The sequence below is a fragment of the Lolium rigidum genome, chromosome 3, assembly GCF_022539505.1.
Source record: "Lolium rigidum isolate FL_2022 chromosome 3, APGP_CSIRO_Lrig_0.1, whole genome shotgun sequence".
In the NCBI taxonomy this organism is placed as follows: domain Eukaryota; kingdom Viridiplantae; phylum Streptophyta; class Magnoliopsida; order Poales; family Poaceae; genus Lolium; species Lolium rigidum.
In genome coordinates, this window is record NC_061510.1 from 311555708 (window position 1) to 311583002 (window position 27295).

The following is a 27295-nucleotide window of genomic DNA, read 5'->3' on the forward strand; positions in this document are numbered from 1 at the left end:
ATATTTCGTTACTAGGATTTCTGAAACCAAAAACATCAGAAAACAGGAACTGGCACTTCGGCATCTTGTTAATAGGTTAGTTCCAGAAAATGCACGAATATGACATAAAGTATGCATATAACATGTAGAAATCATCAATAATGTGGCATGGAACATAAGAAATTATCGATACGTCGGAGACGTATCATTGGGTTCATTGACCCACATATCGTTAATGGATATGTGTTAGAAAGATTCCCCCGCAACGTGGAGAAAGACCTGTGGGATTTTCTTACAAAGCAGCAACTCAAAAGTCAAATTCTATTTCCTTACCATTTTGGGTGGGTTTTTCTGTCTTGAGCATATTATCTTTTGTTTACTCCATGCATGGTATGTCTAATCGATGAGTTATGCATGAATGTGCATGTATCGTGTCTGCAGGTTCCACTGGATTCTGCTAATAATTGAATTTCACATCTCCAGAGTTCTCATCATGGACTCTCTGAATATGGATTCAAAACTTTGGGTCAACATGAGAAATATGCTGCAAAAGTAATTATTTTCAATCATTTGCGCTCTATATCGATCAGCCTCTTTCGTTCATTTCCTAATATCAAGTAACTAATAACTCTCTTGTTCATTTAATTTTCTTTGCCCTGTAGGGTTTGGAGACGGTTCTCAGATGAAACGGTCGGTGAATTCAAACATGAGCTAGAATTTAGAAGGTTAGTTAATGTGGATATACAGCCATCGGGGACCAATCTATGTGGATGCTATGTTTGTGAGTTCATCCGGAGACACACCTCTGAGCGGAAGTCGTCGGATAGCAACGTGTGGAGGAATAACTTGCGGAAGACGCTTAGTCCAGAAACTCGCTTCTGACCAATTCAAGAGGAATTAGCAGGATTTTTGATGAGGGAAGTCCTCCATCCTAAAGGAGAACACTATTACGAGGGCGAAGAACTTCTGATGCCGTAAATTTTGTATGGAAACTTGTTCGAAATTGTATATGGTCATCCGAGATTGAATATATATTGTATATTCCTCTTGAATTCTTCTTGTTTCTAATTTCAAACTTATTTGAAATTGTACATTCATATGCATGTATATATTAGGGTAGAATATGTGTAGTGAAACTTCTTCAAAATTAAAATAAAACACAAAATAAAATATAAAAGAAATAAAACACTAAAAAGAAACCAGATTTAGGGGGGGGCTAAAACCCTAAACCTGCGGAGGCCTTTACTCGCGGTTGGCCAGGCGAACCACGACTAAAGGTCCTCCGCCCCGACGGACGCCTGGCGCCCACGTGGACGGGCCTTTAGTCGCGGTTCGTAAGCAACCCCGACTAAAGGAGGGAGGGGCTTTAGTCGCGCTTAATTGGTCCCGGTTGCGCAACCGCGACTAATGGCAGTTGCGAACCGCGACTAAAGGCCGTTTTTCTACCAGTGGGACTTCGTTGATATTATTGAGGTCATGCAGAATGGAGGGAATTCTCTTGGTCCAGCAGCATCAATCTATGAAGAATGCACTACTCTGTCGTAATTTCGTAGCGGTTCAGTTTTATCACTGTCATAGGGAAGCCAATGTACGCATATACTCTAGCTAGACAGTCGGGAGGGACTTGATACGTCTCCGACGTATCGATAATTTCTTATGTTCCATGCCATATTATTGATGATACCTACATGTTTTATGCACAATTTATGTCATATTCGTGCATTTTCTGGAACTAACCTATTAACAAGATGCCGAAGTGCCGATTCTGTTTTCTGTTGTTTTCGGTTTCAGAAATCCTAGTAACGAAATATTCTCGGAATCGGACGAAATCAAGACCCGGGTTCCTATTTTCACCGGAAGCATCCAGAACACCCGAGAAGGACCGGAGGGGGCCACGAGGCCACCCGGACCATAGGCCGGCGCGGCTCAGGCCCTGGTCGCGCCGCCCTATGGTGTGGCCACCCCTTCGACCCTCCTGCGCCGCCTCTTCGCCTATATAAAGCCTCTGTCGCAAAAACCCTGATGCGAAGAACCACGATACGGAAAACCTTCCCGGAGCCGCCGCCATCGCGAAGCCAAGATCCGGGGACAGGAGTCTCTGTTCCGGCACCTGCCGGAGCGGGGAAGTTCCCCCGGAAGGCTTCTCCATCGACACCGCTGCCATCTCCACCGCCATCTTCATCACCGCTGCTGCTCCCATGAAGAGGGAGTAGTTCTCCATCGAGGCTCGGGGCTGTACCGGTAGCTATGTGGTTCATCTCTCTCCTATGTGCTTCAATACAATAATCTCATGAGCTGCCTTACATGATTGAGATTCATATGATGATGCTTGTAATCTAGATGTCATTATGCTAGTCAAGTGAGTTTTACTTATGTGATCTCCGGAGACTCCTTGTCCCACGTGTGTAAAGGTGACGAGTGTGTGCACCGTGTGGGTCTCTTAGGCTATATTTCACAGAATACTTATTCACTCGTTGAATGGCATAGTGAGGTGCTTATTTATATCTCTTTATGATTGCAATGTGTTTGTATCACAATTTATCTATGTGCTACTCTAGCAATGTTATTAAAGTAGTTTTATTCCTCCTGCACGTGTGCAAAGGTGACGGTGTGTGCACCGTGTTAGTACTTGGTTTATGCTATGATCATGATCTCTTGTAGATTGCGAAGTTAACTATTGCTATGATAATATTGATGTGATCTATTCCTCCTACATATGCATGAAGGTGACGGTGTGCATGCTATGCTAGTACTTGGTTTAGTCTTTTGATCTATCTTACACTAAAGGTTACTAAAATATGAGCATTATTGTGGAGCTTGTTAACTCCGGCATTGAGGGTTTGTGTAATCCTACGCAATGTGTTCATCATCCAACAAAAGTGTAGAGTATGCATTTATCTATTCTGTTATGTGATCAATGTTGAGAGTGTCCACTAGTGAAAGTGTAATCCCTAGGCCTTGTTCCTAAATACTGCTATCGCTGCTTGTTTCTTGTTTCTTTGTGTTACTACTTGCTGCATTACTACTGCTTGTTTACTTGTCCTGGGCAAAGCACTTTTACGGTGCTGTTGCTACTACTTATTCATACCACCTGTATTTCACTATCTCTTCGCCGAACTAGTGCACCTATTAGGTGTGTTGGGGACACAAGAGACTTCTTGCTTTGTGGTTGCGGGGTTGCATGAGAGGGATATCTTTGACCTCTTCCTCCCTGAGTTCGATAAACCTTGGGTGATCCACTTAAGGGAAACTTGCTGCTGTTCTACAAACCTCTGCTCTTGGAGGCCCAACACTGTCTACAAGAATAGAAGCTCCCGTAGACATCAATCACTTTTCTGGCGCCGTTGCCGGGGAGGAAAGGTAAAAAGGCACTCATACTCCGGTTCCGAGTAACGAGTACTTTTACGGCGCCATTGTGTTTGTGCTCGAAGATATTTCCTTTAGATCCTGCAATTGCATCTTTTTGTTTCTTGTTTACACTAGTTTGGCATAATGGACAACAATGAGCTTCTTATTCTATTTCCTGATTTAAAACATGGATTGTTTGATGCGAAAATTAAAAAACCTATGAAATCTTATTTGCATGCTTGGTAGTAATATTAGTATGAACGCTTTGAACACCAATGTTGCTAATGATATGGAAAATTCTAAGCTTGGGGAAGCTGGCTTTGATGAGCATGATATTTTTAGTCCCCCAAGCATTGAGGAGAAAATTTACTTTGCTGATACTTTGCCTCCTATTTATGATGATATTGGTCTTTTAGTGCTGCCTACTATGGAGGATAAGTTTAATTATGATTACAATATGCCTCCTATATTTGATGATGAGAATAATAATGATAGCTACTTTGTTGAATTTGCTCCCACTACAACTAATAAAATTGATTATGCCTATGTGGAGAGTAATAATTTTATGCATGAGACTCATGATAAGAATGCTTTATGTGATAGTTATATTGTTGAGTTTTCTCATGATGCTACTGAAAGTTATTATGAGAGAGGAAAATATGGTTGTAGAAATTTTCATGTTACTAAAATGCCTCTCTATGTGCTGAAATTTTTGAAGCTACACTTGTTTTATCTTCCTATGCTTGTTACTTTGCTCTTCATGAACTTGTTTATTTACAAGATTCCTATGCATAGGAAGCATGTTAGACTTAAAGTTGTTTTGAATTTGCCTTTTGATGCTCTCTTTTGCTTTAACTACTATTTCTTGCGAGTGCATCATTAAAGCTGCTTGAGCCCATCTTAATGGCTATAAAGAAAGAACTTCTTGGGAGATAACCCATGTGTTATTTTGCTACAGTACTTTGTTTTATATTTGTGTCTTGGAAGTTGTTTACTACTGTAGCAACCTCTCCTTATCTTAGTTTTATGTTTTGTTGTGCCAAGTAAAGTCTCTATGGTAAAGTTGATGCTAGATTTGGATTGCTGCGCAGAAACAGCATTGCTGTCTGTCACGAATCTGGGTCTAATTCTCTGTAGGTAACTCAGAAAATTATGCCAATTTACGTGAGTGATCCTCAGATATGTACGCAACTTTCATTAGTTTTGAGTTTTTCCATTTGAGCAAGTCTGGTGCCATTTTAAAATTCGTCTTTACGGACTGTTCTGTTTTTGACAGATTCTGCCTTTTATTTCGCATTGCTTCTTTCATTTGTGTTGGGTGGATTTCTTTGTTCCATTACCTTCCAGTAGCTTTGAGCAATGTCCAGAAGTGTTAAGAATGATTGTGTCACCTCTGAACATGTGAGTTTTTGATTATGCACTAACCCTCTAATGAGTTTGCTTAAAGTTTGGTGTGGAAGAAGTTTTCAAGGGACAAGAGAGGAGGATGATATACTATGATCAAGGAGAGTGAAAGCTCTAAGCTTGGGGATGCCCCGGTGGTTCACCCCTGCATATTTCAAGAAGACTCAAGCGTCTAAGCTTGGGGATGCCCAAGGCATCCCCTTCTTCATCGACAACATTATCGAGGTTCCTCCCCTGAAACTATATTTTTATTCCGTCACATCTTATGTACTTTACTTGGAGCGTCTGTTTGTTTGTTTCTATTTTTGTTTGTGTTTGAATAAATTGGATTACATCATGCTTGTGTGGGAGAGAGACACGCTCCGCTGGTTCATATGAACACATGTGTTCTTAGCTCATAATATTCATGGCGAAGTTTCCTCTTCGTTAAATTGTTATATGGTTGGAATTGGAAAATGATACGTGTAGTAATTTGCTAAAATGTCTTGGGTAATGTGATACTTGGCAATTGTTGTGCTCATGTTTAAGCTCTTGCATCATATACTTTGCACCTATTAATGAAGAAATACATAGAGCATGCTAAAATTTGGTTTGCATAATTGGTCTCTCTAAGGTCTAGATAATTTCTAGTATTGAGTTTTGAACAACAAGGAAGACGGTGTAGAGTCTTATAATCCTTGTAATATGTCTTTTATGTGAGTTTTGTTGTACTAGTTCATACTTGTGTTTGTTTCAAATAACCTTGCTAGCCTAAACCTTGTATCGAGAGGGAATACTTCTCATGCATCCAAATACTTGAGCCAACCACTATGCCATTTGTGTCCACCATACCTACCTACTACATGGTATTTCCTGCCATTCCAAAGTAAATTGCTTGAGTGCTACCTTTAAACAATTCAAAATTTATCACCTCTGATTTGTGTCAATGTTTTATAGCTCATGAGGAAGTATGTGGTGTTTATCTTTCAATCTTGTTGGGCAACTTTCACCAATGGACTAGTGGCTTCATCCGCTTATCCAGTAATTTTGCAAAAAGAGCTGGCAATGGGATTCCCAGTCCCAAATTAATTAACAAAAATAGACACTCCTCCATGGTATGTGATTGTTGGACGGCACCCGAAGGATTCGGTTAGCCATGGCTTGTGTAAGCAAAGGTTGGGAGGAGTGTCATCATAATAAAACTAAAATAAAAAGGCACTCCTTCATGGTATGAGATTGTTGGCGAGGCACCCGAGGGTTCGGTTAGCCATGGTTTGTGAAAGAAAGGTTGGAAGGAGTGCCATCCAAAAATAAAATAAAATGGGAGCCGCTCTTTGAAGGTTTGTCACGGCAAGAGGGTTAGAGTACCCGCTACCATTCGTTGACAACAACATACACCTCTCAAAACTTTATTTTTTATGCTCTCTTTATGTTTTCAAAATCAAAGCTCTAGCACAAATATAGCAATCGATGCTTTCCTCTTTGAAGGACCATTCTTTTTACTTTTATGTTGAGTCAGTTCACCTATCTCTCTCCACCTCAAGAAGCAAACATTTGTGTGAACTATGCATTGATTCTTACATACTTGCTTATTGCATTTGTTATATTGCTTTGCATTGACAATTATCCATGAGATATATATGTTATAAGTTGAAAGCAACCGCTGAAACTTCATCTTCCTTTGTGTTGCTTCAATGCCTCTACTTTGAATTATTGCTTTATGAGTTAACTCTTATGCAAGACTTATTGATGCTTGTCTTGGAAGTACTATTCATGAAAAGTCTTTGCTTTATGATTCAGTTGTTTACTCATGTCATTACCATTGTTTTGATCGCTGCATTCATTACATATGTTTACAATATGATCAAGTTTATGATGGCATGTCACTTCAGAAATTATCTTTGTTATCGTTTTACCTGCTCGGGACGAGCGAGAACTAAGCTTGGGGATGCTTGATACGTCTCCGACGTATCGATAATTTCTTATGTTCCATGCCATATTATTGATGATACCTACATGTTTTATGCACAATTTATGTCATATTCGTGCATTTTCGGAACTAACCTATTAACAAGATGCCGAAGTGCCGATTCTTGTTTTCTGCTGTTTTCGGTTTCAGAAATCCTAGTAACGAAATATTCTCGGAATCGGACGAAATCAAGACCCGGGTTCCTATTTTCACCGGAAGCATCCGGAACACCCGAGAAGGACCGGAGGGGGGCCACGAGGCCACCCGGACCATAGGCCGGCGCGGCTCAGGCCCTGGTCGCGCCGCCCTATGGTGTGGCCACCCCTTCGACCCTCCTGCGCCGCCTCTTCGCCTATATAAAGCCTCTGTCGCGAAAACCCTGATGCGAAGAACCACGATACGGAAAACCTTCCAGAGCCGCCGCCATCGCGAAGCCAAGATGCGGGGGACAGGAGTCTCTGTTCCGGCACCCTGCCGGAGCGGGGAAGTTCCCCGGAAGGCTTCTCCATCGACACCGCTGCCATCTCCACCGCCATCTTCATCACCGCTGCTGCTCCCATGAAGAGGGAGTAGTTCTCCATCGAGGCTCGGGGGCTGTACCGGTAGCTATGTGGTTCATCTCTCTCCTATGTGCTTCAATACAATAATCTCATGAGCTGCCTTACATGATTGAGATTCATATGATGATGCTTGTAATCTAGATGTCATTATGCTAGTCAAGTGAGTTTTACTTATGTGATCTCCGGAGACTCCTTGTCCCACGTGTGTAAAGGTGACGAGTGTGTGCACCGTGTGGGTCTCTTAGGCTATATTTCACGAGAATACTTATTAACTGTTGAATGGCATAGTGAGGTGCTTATTTATATCTCTTTATGATTGCAATGTGTTTGTATCACAATTTATCTATGTGCTACTCTAGCAATGTTATTAAAGTAGTTTTATTCCTCCTGCACGTGTGCAAAGGTGACAGTGTGTGCACCGTGTTAGTACTTGGTTTATGCTATGATCATGATCTCTTGTAGATTGCGAAGTTAACTATTGCTATGATAATATTGATGTGATCTATTCCTCCTACATATGCATGAAGGTGACAGTGTGCATGCTATGCTAGTACTTGGTTTAGTCTTTTGATCTATCTTACACTAAAGGTTACTAAAATATGAGCATTATTGGGGAGCTTGTTAACTCCGGCATTGAGGGTTCGTGTAATCCTACGCAATGTGTTCATCATCCAACAAAAGTGTAGAGTATGCATTTATCTATTCTGTTATGTGATCAATGTTGAGAGTGTCCACTAGTGAAAGTGTAATCCCTAGGCCTTGTTCCTAAATACTGCTATCGCTGCTTGTTTCTTGTTTCTCTGTGTTACTACTTGCTGCATTACTACTTGCTTGTTTATTGTCCCGGGCAAAGCACTTTTACAGTGCTTGTTGCTACTACTTATTCATACCACCTGTATTTCACTATCTCTTCGCCGAACTAGTGCACCTATTAGGTGTGTTGGGGACACAAGAGACTTCTTGCTTTGTGGTTGCAGGGTTGCATGAGAGGGATATCTTTGACCTCTTCCTCCCTGAGTTCGATAAACCTTGGGTGATCCACTTAAGGGAAACTTGCTGCTGTTCTACAAACCTCTGCACTTGGAGGCCCAACACTGTCTACAAGAATAGAAGCTCCCGTAGACATCAGGACTATACGTCAATTTGCTGGCACCAGGACCCCCTGAGTTTTTAGCTTCGATTATGTTGAATGATGTAACTTTTTCGTAAAAGGGAATATATTAATATCGTGAAGATACCAATTATATCCAGCGTCTGCAACAACGCAATGCCTGTTGCGGTCAGAAATCCACCGGCGGGCAGCGACTGGCAACACCGTAGAGCCGGGAATCTCCCAGGACTGCGGCTGGCCCTGGTCCCTCCGAGCGACGGCCCGCAAAGCCTTCTGCGCACACGTCCGATGCTGATGCAAGGGCGTGCCACCTGACCTATACCGGTCGGGAAGGTGTTGGATGATGCCTCGCTTAGTTTCTCGCATGGCATACACGTAAACGTTAAATACGAGCCTCGATCGGCTCTCAGGTTATCCTGTGAATCGGCTCAAAGAGCCGATCCACCCATGATTCATACAAGGTGTACGAATATATGGTGGTCCTGCTTGATCAAGATAAAGCTAAAGCGATCTACGACGATTTAGGGTTTTCACCGCATAATCGGATCATCCTACTCACGATTGGGCCTCGCGGCCACGCACGGTGATCGTGAGCCGGTCCTAGACAAGGCCTAAAAACCAACACGAGGTTGATCCCTGGAACATCCTTGTCTAGGACTAGCAAACGACACCCTACGCGCCGCTGGATCCTCCAACCCTTTGTAAGGCCTAACTATTGCAGATATTAAACTAATCCTTGAAGAACAAGGAGCAATCGTAACGGATTGGATCTACTAAACGATGATCAAGCGGGGTGCCGCCCTTACACCCGTGACAGGCGTAAGGGCGGCTAGATGCCTAAGGGTTGCACGACGATAGCATATGATACGAAGAACAATGCTAACCCTAAAACACCTATGATAACTACGTTGCTCGACATCAAAAAGGCTTCAGCACGAGCAACGCATGGGGGACGAGTAAACGTGCGCCGCCTAGATCGCAAGATGCGATCTAGGCAGCATGGTGCTTACCGGAAGAAACCCTCGAGACGGGGAGTTGGCGATGCGCCGAGATTGGTTGTGGTGAACGTTGGTTGTTGTTTATTCCATAAACCCTAGATACATATTTATAGTCCAGGGGACTTTCTAATTCAAGCGTGCACCTAACCGTGCACGGGTAAAACTCTAGCTTCTAACCGACACGTATCCTACTATGGTACAAATACACGGGCAATTTAGCCCAAACTTGGTACACAAGGCCGATTCATGTATTTCTTCCATGTATATTCTTCAAGCCCATCTTGATCGCGGCCCACCTCTGATTTGGCCAAAATCTGGTGATAACACATGCCCCCCTGGTTTTGGTAATGATAATTTCAAAACCACTCTGTTTTTTTTTCTCCGAGGGGTCATGTCGTGGCAGAGCAGAACCGTCGCAGTATTTTTCATCATGACGACTTCCCTTCCCAACTTCTCTGCACGATTTGACAGTTTTTTGGCACCACCTCCTCGAAAACTATTCGAACATTAAACTCCATCTTCTTTATTTACCGCATCGAATAGTTCTTCTCCTCGTCATCTCCGCATTAGCACTCCAAAAGCCCTCCTGCTCCATCATGTCTTCTTCTTCCTCCGCCTCATCGGGACTTTCCATCGAGTCCTCTTCCTCCCACGAGCCGACGCCAGAACGGGACCCACAGGAGGTCCACGCGGCCAACGTCCGCCGCGCCATAGCGGCCGGGGAGGAGCCCGGCCATGACTTCTCCGTTTGGTCCGAGGACGACAAGTCCTTGACGGACGGGGAGAGCGACCTCCGCTTCCTCGCCGACGGGGATACGGAGGAGGAGAGAGAAGACGATCGCTTCTCCTGGGACGACTTCACTTCCTCCGAGGAGGTGAAGGAGGAGAAGGAGGAGGATGACGACGACAGCTCCTCCGACGAGCCGCCGGCCAAGCGCCACTGCCCCTGGCCGGGGAATCTCAGTGATTTCGATAGCGACGACGACGACGAGGAGGAGGAGGAGGATGAGGACAACGAAGGTCCTGCCGGCGGCCGCTACAGCAGCGACGACGAGCCCACCGGGAGTAGCGCCGACAGCGGCGACGATGGTGACGACGAGGGCAGCGACGGCCCGTAGATAGGACCCTTAGCATAGGATCAGTAGTAGTAGACGGGGCAATGTATCCCCTTAGTGCTTCCTTTTGAGAGCAATCAGCTCTTCTATGTAAGAAATCTCGTTTATCAATGAAGAAATTCCCCGATTTGATTTTGCCGATTTCCTTTATGCCAATTTAGCCGATTTCCCCTCATACTGATTCTGCCAATCATCACTTTGCCAATGCTTAACGAGCCGATGGCAACGCATCGGTCTCTCATAATCCGTCCTTCATCTTCTTCGACTGATGACTCTGAGACCTGGCGATCCTCCTCTGCAAAATTCACCATCCTCGAAGAAGGTTGCTACACAGGACCAGCCGATGATACTCCAATTGCCTTCTAGAAACAGAGCATTTACCAGGGCTGCCCCCCGAGTCTCAGTCAAGGCGAAACAGAGACGAGGATACGCAACTTAGCCGAATGAACCTGGGCTCGATCATGTCTGAGGGAACTATCATACAGAGCCAGCCGATTTGCACAAAATCGGCTCTCCAGAGGAGAGAACCTTCAGGGTGTGCTGCCCCCCGAGTTTCTTTAGTCCTCTTCTTGCGCCTTGCTGGTCAGATCGGCTCCTTTCCTTTGGCGGATGCTGCTCTTGGCATTGGTCAGGGTTATGATCCCTCAAACTTGCCCCAGCTGATCTTGTGGACTCGAATACTTGCTCCATTGAGCCTCTGCTTACAACAGTTGTACCTCTTAAGTTGATGGCAATGCATCGGCTTTGTCCCTCAGCTCTAAAGTCGATGCCCGTGCATCGGCTGTACGTTTGCGAGAAACTGCGGTGGCTGTACGGTTGCCTGTGCATCGGCTCTGGTTGTATGTACCGATTGTTTTTTTTACAGGCTGATTTTTCTATCGGCCCCCAATGTTTCACTGCACATGTATCGCACGTGTTCATCTGATTAGGTGCCCCCCCGAGCCGATTCTGCCAGGTAACTGCTGAAATCGGCTCTATGATTAGCCAAGGCACTCTATGCGAACGTCGGCTTGATTAGGACCAGTGTGGACTTTTTCTAGCTCATTAGCCGATGCAACCCCATTGCCCATTAGATTGGCGTTGAACCCAGGCAGAATGGACGGTGAGAATAATTTTGGCCGATTGCTGGAATCGGCCTCCACGTTGCTTGCTCGATGAAGGTTTTTGCAATGTTCCTTCATAAATCCTTGGGGCCGATCACCTGGATCGGCATCGCCACGTTTGTTCATCGATGTTGCTCTTGTTAAACGGTCAGGCCGGTGGATAAAACCAGCCTATCCCCGTTCTTTGTCACGTCGATGCGCTCGCAGTCGTCCAAATCGGGTGCTTCATGTAATCCTGGAGCACCAAACTCTGTTGGAAGGACGAGCACCATGTTTGTGCCAGCCGATGTCTCATCATCGGCTTTCCTTTGCTTGAGGCGCCACTCTTTCCTTTGTGGCCGACCTTCTTCGTCCAGGGTTCGCTGAATTTTAGCGGCCAGATCAGGCCGCGCCTTCCTCAACGTGTGCAGGTATAACCTTTCGGCTTCCTCCAACCCACGTAGTCGTTGAACCCTTCGCTTCTGGGAACGGCTGAGCCCATCAGGCCACCACCTTGGCCGATGATACCTGTCTTCTTCTTCATCATCGTCCTCTAGTTCCTCGAGATCTTCTACCCGAGAGGACTCAGCGTGCTTGTTCCGAGGCGGGAGAGGCCCTAAACGTTTGAATACGGACACGTTAGCTGCATCCTTCTTCTTTTGTTTGCATTCTGGGCAGTTGCCGATTGTAGGCAATCGGCTCATTCCTGAATCCCAGCGAGTGTACGAAGAAGGGGCAGTCCCGAGTGCCTATCCACGTCGTCTTGCTCTCTCGACTTTTCCTTGGCGTGGCGCTCATATCGCTCCTCGTCGCGATCATGCCGACGACGTCTCCTGTCGTCCCTAGCCAGGCGATCTTTCTCATCATCGTCATTGTATCGTCGGCGTTGGTCATATTGACCCACATACTTGTTGAGGAGGTGATCAGAGAGAGGTCGTTGATATCTCACGTTCCTCACTTCTCCCTCTGTGATGTAGCGCTTGCCATCATGACGGAGCCGATCGCGTGGAGCGGCTTCCTCTGTATCCTTGCTATGAGAGCAGCTGCCCTCATCTCCGTCCTTACCAGAGTGGTGCCCAGGTCCTACCATGTTGATATGGCATGAGAAATCTGGCTGGCACCCTCCGGGGTAAGTGCACTCCACCATGTTAACGGCGGGGAAGGGGTGTGTGTCGACCTTCATGGCGTACTGGTTGAAAATTAGCCGCCCTTTTTCTATCGCCATTTGGATCTGCTGACGCCACACCTGCGGTCGTTGGTGGCGTGGGTGAACGTGTTATGCCACTTGCAGTATGGCTTTCCGTTCAGCTCCTGCACCGTGGGGATCTTGTGGCCTTCGGGTACCTTCAGCTGCTTCTCGTTGAGTAAGAGGTCGAAAATCTGCTCAGCTTCGGTCACGTCGAAGTCGAACCCTTTTGGAGGACCTTGTGGCTTAACCCACTTACAGGACACGGGGCTTGCCGTCCGAGTCCATTCAGCCACTGCTACCTCTTGATCTCCCGTAGCACCTTCATCCTCGTACGCCTCAACCAGGACCACCGCACGCTTGAATTTGTCCTGGTAAACATCTGGGTGGCGCTGTTAATATGCTGACAGCTTATGCACCATGTGCGCCAATGAAGGGTAGTCTGCTTGGGAGGTCACGTCCTTGATCGATGATGAGAGACCCACCACCGCCAACTCGACTGCTTCTTTTTCACTTACGTGAACCGAATAGCATCGGTTCCTAACGGTCCTGAAGCGCTAGATGTATTCTGACACTGTTTCCCCGCGCTTCTGTCGTACTTGTGCAAGATCGGCAATGCCAGCCTCGGAAGCTTCTGAGTGATACTGTATGTGGAACTGCTCTTCCAATTGCTTCCAAGTCCGGACTGAGTTCGGTGGCAGCGATGTGTACCACCCGAAAGCCGATCCTGTGAGGGACTGTGCGAAGAACCTCACACGCAGCTCGTCTGATGCTGAGATAGTGCCCAGCTGTGCCAAATATCGGCTCACATGCTCGATGGAGCTGGAACCATCCGATCCACTAAACTTTGTGAAGTCAGGGAGCCGATATTTGGGAGGTAGCGGGATCAATTCGTACTCGTTGGGGTACGGCTTGGTATAGCCGATTGTCCTCCTTTTCGGCATCATGCCGAACTGGTCTTTCAGAATTGTACAAATCTGATCCGCGGTGATGGCTGAAGGCGTTGAACCCTGAAGATTCGCCGGGGTGGCATACTTAGCCAGCCATGCTTGCTTTTCCAGCTCTGAGCCAACTGCAGGAGCTGAGCTCTGGGGGTTTGTCGGAGTGGCATACTTGGTTAACCACGTCTGCTTCTCAATATCTGCTCCCGACGTTCCTCCTGCTGTTCCAGAAGTCCCTGCTGTTGCAGCCTGGTTCGAGAGTGCCCAGTTACTGCAGTCTGGCACGTATGCGCACGTGTATCCGTGCGGGATCTCCTTGGGCGCCTCATGTAGGAATTGGTAGTCACTTGGGTCACCACCAATCTTGTAGACGACGTAGGACGATGAGTTCGGCACCTCTGGTGCTGCCAATGCGAACGGCAGCGGTGGACGGGAATGGAGTGGCATCTCTCCTTGGTACGTCCCCAGAGCCGGTCCTGACGGAGAGTACTGATGGCTCATGATTTCCTGGATCACGCGAAGAGCGACACGCTCCAAAGTGTTCACCAGGCTCTCAGAATGGCGGTGCAGTGAATGAGCCACCATGAAGTTGATCTCCTGACGCAGCGACCTGGTGCGTTCTTCTGACGGGGCGGACAGGTCCACTCCATCGAGCGCGCCTTCAGGTGAGAACCCCTTCCACCTGATGCCATGGGAGCGGGTTATGTGGAAAGAGCCGATGAGGTCGGCTTCGAGGACTGCCTTGATCTCGTCATGCTTCTTCTTGAGCTCGTCAGTCAGATCCTCGTACTTGACCGGAGTGCCTTCCGCCATCTCAGACGTAGATGGCGATGCGGTGGATGTCGAAGATGGTCCCACCGGGCGTGCCAGAATGTGTTGCGGCCAGAAACCCACCGGCGGGCAGCGACTGGCAACACCGTAGAGCCGGGAATCTCCCAGGACTGCGGCTGGCCCTGGTCCCTCCGAGCGACGGCCCGCAAAGCCTTCTGCGCACACGTCCGATGCTGATGCAAGGGCGTGCCACCTGACCTATACCTGGTCAGGAAGGTGTTGGATGATGCCTCGCTTAGTTTCCTGCATGGCATACACGTAAACGTTAAATACGAGCCTCGATCGGCTCTCGGGTTATCTCGTGAATCGGCTCAAAGAGCCGATCCACCCATGATTCATACAAGGTGTACGAATATATGGTGGTCCTGCTTGATCAAGATAAAGCTAAAGCGATCTACGACGATTTAGGGTTTTCACCGCATAATCGGATCATCCTACTCACGATTGGGCCTCGCGGCCACGCACGGTGATCGTGAGCCGGTCCTAGACAAGGCCTAAAAACCAACATGAGGTTGATCCCCGGAACATCCTGTCTAGGACTAGCAAACGACACCCTACGCGCCGCTGGATCCTCCAACCCTTTGTAAGGCCTAACTATTGCAGATATTAAACTAATCCTTGAAGAACAAGGAGCAATCGTAATGGATCGGATCTACTAAACGATGATCAAGCGGGGTGCCGCCCTTACACCCGTGACAGGCGTAAGGGCGGCTAGATGCCTAAGGGTTGCACGACGATAGCATATGATACGAAGAACAATGCTAACCCTAAAACACCTATGATAACTACGTTGCTCGCCATCAAAAAGGCTTCAGCACGAGCAACGCATGGGGGACGAGTAAACGTGCGCTGCCTAGATCGCAAGATGCGATCTAGGCAGCATGGTGCTTACCCGGAAGAAACCCTCGAGACGGGGGAGTTGGCGATGCGCCGAGATTGGTTGTGGTGAATGTTGGTTGTTGTTTATTCCATAAACCCTAGATACATATTTATAGTCCAGGGGACTTTCTAATTCAAGCGTGCACCTAACCGTGCACGGGTAAAACTCTAGCTTCTAACCGACACGTATCCTACTATGGTACAGATACACGGGCAATTTAGCCCAAACTTGGTACACAAGGCCGATTCATGTATTTCTTCCATGTATATTCTTCAAGCCCATCTTGATCGCGGCCCACCTCTGATTTGGCCAAAATCTGGTGATAACAATGCCCTAGCTGTATTACGGATGCACGCAGACAAAAAAAGAAGAACTACAATAAAAAAAAGTCCCGCTACAGTGATCTATTTCTTGAAGCAGCAGTACTAAGACCACCAAGACAGCACCAGAAGTTCAGCTTCTCCAAAAGCGACGCCTTCAAGAATAAAACAGTGCACAAGCGCCATCGTCGCCCGATCAAAGATCTTAGGTTTTCACCCTGAAGAAAATCTTAGCTCATAAAACAACTTCTTCAACAAGGTCATTGCTAGGCACAACCAATTAAGGTCAGACCTTGGATTTTCACCCTGAGAGATAAGACCTTGAACTTCTCTTGTGCTGACACCCCCACTTACGATGCCACTGCTCCAACAAACAGCCCACCAAGCCAGTTCATCGTCACCACAAAGACTGGAACCACCACAACTAGTTCTCGTATTTTGACCTCAATGACATTCCCCGCCGGCTGACTTCACCACGGAACGAGAAAGCATGCTCCATGATAGTCAAAGTCAGCAAAGCTTCGCAACGCTCCCTCTGAAACCAAACGGCCAAAGAAAAACATGGGTGCGCACGACAGAATCCCACTCAATCCAGCAATCTTCAGGCATGAATCGCCCAATGGAGTTCGCCGATAGCGCCTTCCGGAACACGGCATTCCAGCCAGATCAACGGGACTCGCAATAGGCAGATCTTCATCTTGGCGTGATTTGGAACCCTAGGACAACCACCATTATTTGGTCAGGCCAGCAGCCCCCTCACCGCCGGCCGGCTTCCGGCTAATAGATGGAACGGGTCGACCCGTGGTGGCCAGATCGGGATCCAGGTCGTCCCCAGATCGAGCACGCGAGTGGTACCGAGGGCAGGACTGCACGCGAGCGCCGCCGTCCGCCACCGCCGGCCCACCACCACGCGCGCCCATCACTGTCTCCTCCACGCCTCCCTGTTGCGCGCCAGCAAGCGCCGCCCACCGGCAAGTGCCGCCGCCACGCCGCCTTGACTCCACCTGCGCAGCCCCGATGTTGATCCCCCCACGCGAAGGGAGCCCGATGGGCCGCGCCATCCCTGCCCGCCACCCTTCGACAGCAAGGCATGTTGTAACTATTCTGCCTATTTAATGAATCTGGCATGTTGGTTTCCCCTCAGAAAAAAGATTAGACGTGAAGAGTAATTATTTGTCACCTAAAATGTACACGGGTATAGCTACTCCGTGATTCCCATATAGAATATGCAATGGAAATGCAATTGAATTTTGACAGGACTATGGTATCCCTGTGCACGAGACAGACACCAGTTAGCTTGGGGGAATATGCAATTGATTTTGGCATGCAAAAGGACATATAGTTACACAATATTTAGATTTATTAATTTTTTGTTAATTGTTATACACATAAAATGAGTAAGCTGACTCACCTGCATTAGCTGACATGGTTACTTAATAATTATAAAAAAAAAGCACCGGTGTCGCATGTCATGCTTCTCTAGTCCAATGGAAAGAAAATATGTCATGGGTCGACTAGAGTAGATGAATTTTTATCATCAGTCATATTTCTACAAGTAGTTTGAACAAATCCTTAACACTGTAACGACCTGCCATTAACAACTGAGCTAATGGCACTGGTCTGTGAAATATTGCTTGACAACCCATGTCGTCAAATAATAAGCCACCACAGAGATTTTGCAACAGCGAATAGCTGAGAGCCAAGCAGGCGTCAAGTCAAGTAGGCTTCACAAGTTTACAAATTATTACATATCTCCATAAGTGAGTACCAGCCAAGCTATACTAGATAAAAGGGCGACATATATAGCAGCATCCCTTAATCACGTAGCTATGGATCATAGGATATTTGCTCATCCCAACCCCATAGATGGTATCCAGATTGTACATCTCATCTACTTGGATCCACATTCAGGTCCAAAGCATAGCAGTAGCCATTCCCATTGTATGCCCCACTTGGCCCCATTGTGCCTATACCCAGTGGGATTGTCAGTCTGTTGTGAGTGCTTGGAGATAGCCTTAGAAGCATAAAACCTCTACCTTGTGGAAGCTACTATTCAGTTTTCTTCTAATATATCATTGGTAAAGTTGTTTCTAGTATGCGACCTGTGCGAGACTCGCAATCTAAATGGAACTCAACATGTGTGATCTCTCATTTGTGCCATACACTAAGCCATGCTATTTAATACACACAGTAACCGCCACACTAGTCTCAAATGCATGATGCATGCATGCTTAGGAGATGAGCATAATAATCTCCTGAACAAAGAAAAGAAAAGAAAAGAAAAGAAAAGAAAAGATCATTAATCATGGAAAGAGCCTGTGGGGTCGTTCATGGCAGGAATTGAAGGCACACCTTTGCATTTGCATGAAAGAAAAGAATGAATCACACTCTCACCGGAAACTCTGTTTCGGTGAAGCTCTTTATCATTTTTTAGTTGGATGCGAAAAGGATAATCAACGAAACTTCACAAGAAAAGGGAAAATAGTTGGCGAAACTCAAAACTGATCCCGGGTGTATATTTTAAAAAGTTAAAAAATTAAGGAAAAAATACGCATGTAGAGGAACATGTTCTATGTGTGCACGTAAAATTTTACGTAAAACCGACAATTTTGTGCGATGTGTAAAAAAGACAAAATATGTCTCGAGAAATAGACTATTTTAGCATTAAAATTTTGTCTTTTTACACAGGGCACAAAACATGTCTGTTTTTGCTGAAAGAACTTTGTGAGCATATAATCTGTCAAGATATACACGAGACATTTTTTGTTGTATTTTTTGACATTTTAAATTATCTTCAAAATGCATTTCAAATTAAAGGTGCATATGCACACGGGTGCAGAAACACCCTTTCCGGAACTTTAAATATTTCACCGGTTTGATCCACTTATAGTTGGAAAATAAACTACTCCCTCCGATTCATATTAATTGACTTCAATATGGATGTATATAGACCCATTTTAGTTCTAGATACATCCATATTATAGTCAATTAATATGAACCGGAGGGAGTATAAGAATTGTGGAGGTGAAAAATAAACTGAAGCCTTGGTGGTTCGATCACATATACCACCTGAATAAACGTCACAAAAAATGAAGTGTGCGAAGGGTATCCTGCTTGATATACATTATAATACTTCATCAATACATAAATGTAAGACATATTTGTTTTTCAAAAAATTTGACCAGGTTTATAGATGAAAATATCAACATCTATGAAACCAAACCAATACCAATAGACACATACTGTAATATAGATACCAATACGTCTATTCTTTTCTTCGGAAAGGGGGAGTAGAATCTCGGCCTCTGCATCAATCGATACACATTACCATTTTTATTGCATATACTATTATTCTAGTTATTACAAACTAAGGATCGCATAAGGTTGAGGTTGACACATGAATCAAGCTACAAAAGTATCAAGCGCACATCAACTATGCATCATGTAGTCTACTAATATGCCGCCAGCCAGCTCGGCTGAAAGATATCACGAGACAACATCAGTAGACATTTGTATCCATAAGCCATAAGCTCACTCTGATTTCATGGGAGAAAGAACCGCATCTGAATCCATTGTATGGTCGTATAGATAACGTGCAAAAAGTGAAAATATTTCAGTCTTATTAAGAACAAGGTTATTTCTGCAACTCCATACGGACCAACATAAAACACAAAATCTTGTGCGAATTATACCCTTAGTTTCATTGCAAATTTCAGTCAACCAATTCCCAAACGTATTTATGACATTGGTTGGTGAAGAAAAAGAATAAGTAATATGCACAATGTTTGGGACTGGCGTGGACATGAAAATGGCAGCCCGATATTGGAGGCCGATGTATTCCTCGGTGTTGTCTCGGTTCTCCTTGCCCGGGATGTCATCACCCCGACGAGCTGCTCCTCGGCCTCGGGCGGAGCAGTATCCTCCATCTTCACGTCCCTCGGGGCCCGACGCGGCTGTTGAGGTGGGCCATACGAGTACTCGTCATCGCCGAGGACATCCGAACGCCGCCTCGAGTCATACTCGATCATTGAGAATGTGTCTCACATTGGGGAGTTCACGGTGTACACGGTATCGCCGAGGAAATCCGGCGGTAACACGGACCGCCTAAGGACGATCTCATCGCATCACACCCCCAGTCCGAACGTGGTACAGGTGGAATGGGCACCCGCCTGTGGAGCCACCTGTCGAGCAGGTGCACGTTGCCCCAGCCCTTGCACGTCCTCATGTTGTTGTAGAGGTCCCAGGTGACGGTGACGGTGACGTGGATGCGGACCGGCACCCAGTTGTGCAGCTTCCTCTCCTTCTTCACCGTCGAGGACCTGCCTTCGCAGTCATTCTTCTTCGCGTGCCTCCATGGGAAGATCTTCTTCCCCATGGCCTTGTTGACGAGGATGCTAGCTGCCGGTGTGCTGGGAGCAAGAGTGGCAAGAAAAAGGGCGTCAGCAGGGGGAGGTGCGGGTGATGGCAGGCAGGGGCGGCGCGTAGTGGAGGCTATACCGGGCCTCGGCCTGGCCTTCTCTCTCAATTTTCTTCAACATTTGGTAGAAAGATGGCCCACTACCACAAATTGGCTCAGTCTTTAGATGTGTTGGGTCATCCTTAGCATTGCCCCACGCTCCACCACTGATGGCAGGGTCTTGCCGGTGCCCTTTTAGACGACATGGAAAAGGAAGCCTCCAATACGGTGCGGGACTCCACGCGTGTGCCATTCATGGCGGTACAGAAGTCCAACCACCGAGCGCTATCGCCGTAGCCAGCGATCACTCGAGATGACTGCGCCGTGTCCGCGGAGACGTATTCCTTGCCCAAATTTGGACTGGGAGTGCATCTCCGTGGGCACGCGGGTTAGTTTTCATCTGGCAGCTAAGTTGGGGGCCAATGCATTCTTTTACCGCACGGACGGAAATGGTCACTTTTGGCCGGTTTGCATCGGGAAGCTGGAAATGCCCTAATAGCTCACCCATTTGATTCATTTGAGAGTTTATTTTCCGATGAGACTCCTATTATTATTATTATTTGTCGAAGATTTTTTGTGGCAACAAGTTATGGTAGATGTCTGAGAAGATGACCGTTTGGCATCCGGTTTTTTCCATTTTCTTTATCTAAACCGACATTATGTGATACTAAGAATGCTTTTTTTTGCTTGGCATTGATTAAAACTAACAGCATACGGTTGTGCTACCAATCGATGCTGAAGCTAGAGATTATCCTCCTTTTCTTTAAAAGAAGATAGAGAAGCAATGCTAATGAATATAAGAAGACCAGAAGAGTTAGGACTTGGGAGTCATTTTGCTTTGGATCCTCTTCAGCCACCCAAAATTCAACTAATGAAGTGTCATAAGAACACTAGATGTATGGTTCCGTTAAGATTGCCGTGGATGAATGGGCTTTCAACTTTTTTTTTCCCCTTTCATGCTACTTATTCTTTATGCAGCAAAAGAAATACATATCATTTATTCACTAGCACGTACGAACTTGCCGGTTGACGACTAGCCTTATATAATTAAGATATGCAGAGTCTTAACCAGGAGAAGATATTAGTAACAGCAGAGATCTTGCTCTTGGATGCATGCATCCATGGTTTTTACTGGCTCCCAACAAGAGCCATGATGAAGGTCTTGTAGTCACCAGAGGTTTCCTTGGCGACGGCTTGCTCCAAGGTAACCGAGGCCCTCTTGTGGAACTCCTCCTTGATGTCCCTGAGGTCATTCTCGGCGTGCATCACCACCACCCGGGTCAGGCTCTCCTCGTCGGTCCCTGAGCTGCGCATCGCACTCCTCAGAACCTTGACCAGGTACTTGTTCGTATCAGCGATGCACCTCGCCGCGATCCGCAGGGCGCGCGTGTAGCCCGTGGGATCCTCTCCATGGAGCAAGGCCTACCCATGGATAATATGCAAGTTATTGACCACATTATCGAATTAATTGACCCAAAGTCTGAAGAAATCTAAGTGAGACCTTGGTGACGGTGGTGCTGTGCTCGTCACTGAAGTAGTTGAATGTGGCCACGAGCTGGGCCTTGCTTCTGGTGCCCAGGATCCTATTGAGCTCCCCGTGATCCGTTATGCTGCCGTTTCCCACGGCCTTGTGGATGATCTTCGCCTCCGATTTCGCTAGTCCGCCGTTCACCTCGTCGCCGTCGTACCTGTAAGTGCCCACTAGAGCAAGCAAGAGCTGACAGAAAAGGCCTCCGTAATTATTTTCTGGAAAAACGATCGCGGAACAGAAGATGAAAGTGTTTTCATTTGATAATCGTCGATCATACATCACGGAGATTTCCCGTGGCAACAGCGGCGACGTCTTCCTCCAGGGAGCGTTTGTAGAGGGCGTGGTAGGCCTGCTTCACTTTGAGGAGCTCGGCGGGCGAGTTGGCGTACGCGATCTCCACGATGACGGGGTACTCTTCGTCGATGCATTTTGTGGCAGCATTGGCGATCACGGCTTGCCTCTCCACGGGATCAAGTATCCAGTAGCTCATCGCTGTCTGTAATGCACTCATTAGCAGTTCATTCAGAAAAGGGAAACGACTGAACCCATCTGAATATCTGTAGAAATGTATTGTCACCTGAAAATCACCGGAAAGTTCTGACTGGAGTCGCTGGGTGAGGCTCTCGTTGTACTTCTCTTCGTACGCCAGCCGGATCAGCTTCCTCTGGGCCGCGTCCCGGTGAGCTAGTATGTAGATGACCGCCTGCTCGTCGGTGCCCCATCCTGAACCACAAAAATGTTATAAGATCACTGCGCATATCACATTCCAAGAGCCAAAAGCAAAGGGACAAGAAGTCCTTTTCCTGCGAGCTTATGACGAAGATTCTGAATGTATGCACAAGAATAATAAATCGATAGATCGAAACAGCGAAATTTATCAAATAATGTGGGTAGTATATAACCTTGAAAGGCCTTCATGAGCGCCTCAGCATCTTCAACGGGAGAAGGGACAACTTGAGGAACTGTAATCGTTGCCATCGATCGCTCACGTTCCGCTCCTGCAAACTCTATTTTCACCAGCACACAAAAATCCGTTGGCATTATATAGAGAGGTGATCTCTGAAACAACCAAATACTAGTAACCGTGGGTGAAACCGAATGGTAATTCAACGTTACTCCATATATTTATTTATTATATTTAATTAGCCATTTAATCAAGACACCGCTAAAATACCATGTAATTAAGACTGCGTTACTGTACAACTATAGATGGTCTAACGTATGAGTTCCGCATGCAGACAATATGAATCCAGTACTCGACCACGGCCAGCCAATTCGCTGCCCAATATGCCCACTGTTAATTTCATTGGTTCACCTCATGCCATCATCGGTTCCATACTGTCCCATCTGAGACCAGCAGCTATAACAAGATGGATTTTCCTTTTTCTTTGTGTGGGGACAACATGCATGAAGGACTTTCATGGATTGAAGGCATCGAAAGATGAATGAATGTCTCACGCAAAATAGAGAGTTACAACTTACAAGCAAGGCTAAATTTGCTCAATTGTCAGCAGAATTACTGCCCTTGGCAGATTGTAGAACATGTCCGTTTTCCGGTTTAAAACTTGTTCAACATGAGTTAGGGGATGCAAAATCTCGAGGTTCCCTTGCAAGGACAAGCAAGTTACATAGAAAGACAAAATTCACCACTACGACCATACAGCGGCGTGTGGAAGCGGTGTGATTACCCTCACTTGAAGGTATGATCAAGCCACTATGCTTATCTGTAAAACCTATGTTGTGGGGTATACTTCATATGTGTACCATCGACAGTGTCTAGATCCGGTAAACCCGGGTGGCTCACAGATGGTGGCGGTGACATACAACCCAGTTGCTGTTGATTAAGATGGAAGATGTCCAGCTCAGAAACAAGGAGCCGGATCCAGCCCGACCTACGTTAGGAGTTGGTTCCGGCAAGGCCCGTGAAGGTAGCCGGATCCACTAGGACAGTTTAGGAATAGGTAGATTCTTGACGTGCACGGCAATGTATATTCTGTAGTTAGCCATCTTGTATTCTGGGTATGACTCTCCGTGTAAACCTTAGATCCTGGCCCCTTATTAAGCCGGATCATGGGAGCCCTAGAGGCACAACCACACCTCATTATAACAACATGAAAGCACCTACATAATTCCAGACAAGCAGCTGTAGGTCATGCCTCCGAGCAGCGTGTTTCGAAGCTAGGTAAATCGCGTACCCCTGTCCCGATGGCTCTCCACCCAATGGCCCCCTCATCTTTCGCCCTCCGTGAGGATCCCTCCTTCGGGGTATTGTCGAGTAGGCAACAACATTTGGCGCCCACCGTGGGGTCAGCGGCATCTGGAGGCTGAAACTGGGAGGGTTCTGTCTTTGGAGGCATCAGCGACACAATCGCCGTGGGGCGCGTCTTGTACGCCTGCAACTTTCCGATCATCCCTCCAGATGAGTGTTGGATTCCAACTAGGACAGACCCCGTCAAACTCTCTATCATCCCGATCGGCGGGATACACATCTTCATCGGCAAGATCGTCGATTCCGACGGAAACGCACTGGTAAGTACTGCAGCTACGACCACCGCTGAGCAGGACGCAGCCGCAAAGATCTGATCTGAGTCGCCGGAACTTCCTAAGGAAGATTCCGCCTTAGATATGGAAATTTCAACGCCCACCCTATCCGCTCCTGAGCAGGAAACAGCGGTCGAAGACCAAAGCAGATCCGCCTGGGTTTCCCAGGTGTTAGAGATGCAGATGTGCCACTTCGTGCACTTCCTCGCGCACAAATCGGGATTCGCCCATCCTCAGGAAGGCTGAAGTTGAATCCTCTCCGCCAAAATAGGTCTTCGCAATCTTGGCTGGCCTGGATGAGGACAAGGATGACTATTCATAAAAAAACTCCACCTCAAGCAGCAATCCAGATCCAGTCCAATCGGATGCTCCGTCACGATTTCGTGCCCATCGGACGGAACAACCGTAGGGCAGGGCCTTGAACTTTCAGGAAGGGATGGAAGTTGAAACGCTTATGGACATAGCGGGCAAGAGCGAAGAACACATTAAACAGAAATCCTCACCAATCCAATCACTCCCGAGGAGGCTGCGAATCCATAATCATTTGAAGCCCGACAAAAAGAACTCCTCGCGGACGCTCAGAACTTAGTCAAGGTCACATCATCAATCCTTCGGGTCAAGATGAAAACTGACAAGTTGTACGAGCAAGCCATCAAGAACGGGCGGCTAGTGGAAGAAGAGTACGAGAAAGTCAGACAGCTTGCGCAGCAATTGGAAACCACCATCAAGGAAACCCATGAGGAAGCTATGCAGATGAGGCAGAGAGATGCTATACCCCCTCGCAACATCAACTTAGACAGTGCAGCTCACCACAAGCCTCTGGCCACTCCAAAGGATAACATGAAGAAAGCATAGACTCGCTTCCAACCCGGAGGCATGTGTTTCTACAGCGCAGAACCGGCCTTCAGGAAAGCCAAGGGCGCACCGCGACGGCCAATCGCACACTGGATCATCGGAGCGCCGGAGAAAGACCAAACAACACCCAAATCTGATCCCCATATCTTCGGATATTCGTAGGATAAGGCAAAGGGAAAGGATCGGATGTACTCTGGCAAGGACAAGTATCGGAACCCCTCACCGCCAAGGCATCAGCACGCGCCTCAACACCCTCGCCAGCGTAGTCCTGTCGGAAACGTCAGGCCCCATGGGCATGGCGGAATTAACATCCGCGACAACGTTGAGCCTAGGAGAAGCCGGAACAAGGAACAAGTGCCTGAGCCCAGGCAACCCCGGCGTGAAGGAGGCAGCCACCAGGATGGTGGAGGAAGCCACCGCAGCCGGAGTCAGCATCGCCAGGAAGAACGCGGAGAGTCTAGGGGTGGAAATAAGAGGCACCACAAGCCCCCGCGCGGTTCTCCGTCACCGCCACCTAGTAAGGGAGGTGGAGGTAGAGGCACTCCCGCTCAGAGTTCCCTGAGCACATGCGGAGCTCACGAGACGCACGGGAACATCTGAACGAATACAAAGTTGGCTACATTGGCCCAAAGTGCTTTGGAAAGAGGATCCGCGAGGAAGAAACGCCAAGAGGCCTAACCTCAAGCTACAGGTAAACTTGAAGCATTATGATGGCAAAGAAAGGCACGATGGATCTATGACTACTTCAATGTTGTCAACTTTGCTGGAGGGAGCCCAAACATGGCTTGACGCATGCTCCAGTTTTACCTTGTTGGTCCGGCCCGTGTTTGGCTCAGTGACCTCGCGGAGAAATCCATCTTTTTCTGGTTCGACATGAAGATAGCCTTCGAGTCACACTTCAAGGACACCTACAAGAGATCATCTACAGCCAGTGATCTACATGCGTGCATACAGAAGAAAAACCGAAACCTCCGATAATATCTTACTCGATGGTTAGATACAAAAAACGTCTGCGAGAATGTCGACGAATGAACAACTATGATGGCCTTCATAGGAGGGTTGCATAGGGGAAGCCTGCTCTGACACAAGTTAACGTGCGAGTACAATGACCAGAAGTTAGATCTTAACAAGATGTTATCCATCACCAGCATCCACACTGCAGCGGATGATGACGCGGGCGGAAAACTTCCGGCCAAAGCCTTACCCCTACACCAGTAGAAGGAAAACAACGGCAACAACAAGCGGAAAAATCCCCCTGATAACGGGGCGGCGGATCCGACATGGTCGCCATGATGTTCCAAAGAGGTTAAGGCAGAGGAAGAGGCCACGGCTGTGGTGGCAGAGCCGGCAGGGGCCAGCGGCGTGCTAACGAGGTAACGTCTGCCGGAACCCGAGCTCCCCAAACCTATGAGGATATAGGGATATGTCGTGTCTGGCTCATATTGACCCGGCAACAGGCAAATCCTCACACACCAACCGCAATTGCAAATGGATCAACGATCTTAAGATAAATCCAGAAGCGAGATACAAGCGTGCAATAAAGCATCGTTTACGTGGCAAAGGAGGCAAAGGAAAAACAAGGATGAGGAAAGCTCCGAGGCAATGGATGACAATAGGGCTTCGCCGGAACCCAAAGAGGGTGTCGCGGCCAACACCTCCAATCCCTTCAGGAAGAGAAGTGCATGAGCATATCACACTTTCCACAGAACTCCGACAGTTCGGACGAAGAAATCAGGCTTCCGAACCTTAAACGCCATGCTTCTGGTTCTGCCACAGTATGTGTAGTGGTCGGAGATTAGCCAGATGAGCCGTTGGTGTTCATGATCGCTCTCTTGATCAGGGAAGATGTAGTGCTCGTTTATGCAACACAGAATAGCTGTTACCGTAAATAAACACTATAACCATCCCAAACTGGCAATCAACTTTTTCACCACCTAACGTACAACCACTAATTCAGTTATCTTCTAATATCACATTGGTAATTTGCTTCAGTAAGCAATTCGTCCGAGACTTTTGGTCGCTAGCAATTTACATATACATCTTGTGTTGATGTGCTTTCTTGTCTCAGCTTAGACACCACGCCAAACCATACTATTAAATAGCATGGTAACTACTGGGATCGTCTCAAAATGCATGATGCATGCTTCGGGGATGAGCTTAATCTCTAGAACGTGAAAAAAAAATCGTTCACCGTAGAGAAACATTGGAA

At 47.0% G+C, this 27295-nt stretch overlaps 1 protein-coding gene across 1 annotated transcript; it reads right to left on the reverse strand.

Annotated features, from left to right (window-relative positions):
• Positions 1–21287: 21287 nt before the first annotated feature.
• Positions 21288–22668, reverse strand: LOC124699861 (annexin-like protein RJ4). The gene is made up of 5 exons (XM_047232091.1): positions 22593–22668; positions 22268–22413; positions 21968–22186; positions 21661–21876; positions 21288–21581 (listed from the first exon to the last, which is right to left on the reverse strand). The coding sequence occupies exons 1-5, from the start codon at positions 22666–22668 to the stop codon at positions 21288–21290; spliced, it is 951 nt and encodes a 316-aa protein (XP_047088047.1).
• Between the last annotated feature and the right edge of the window lie 4627 nt (positions 22669–27295).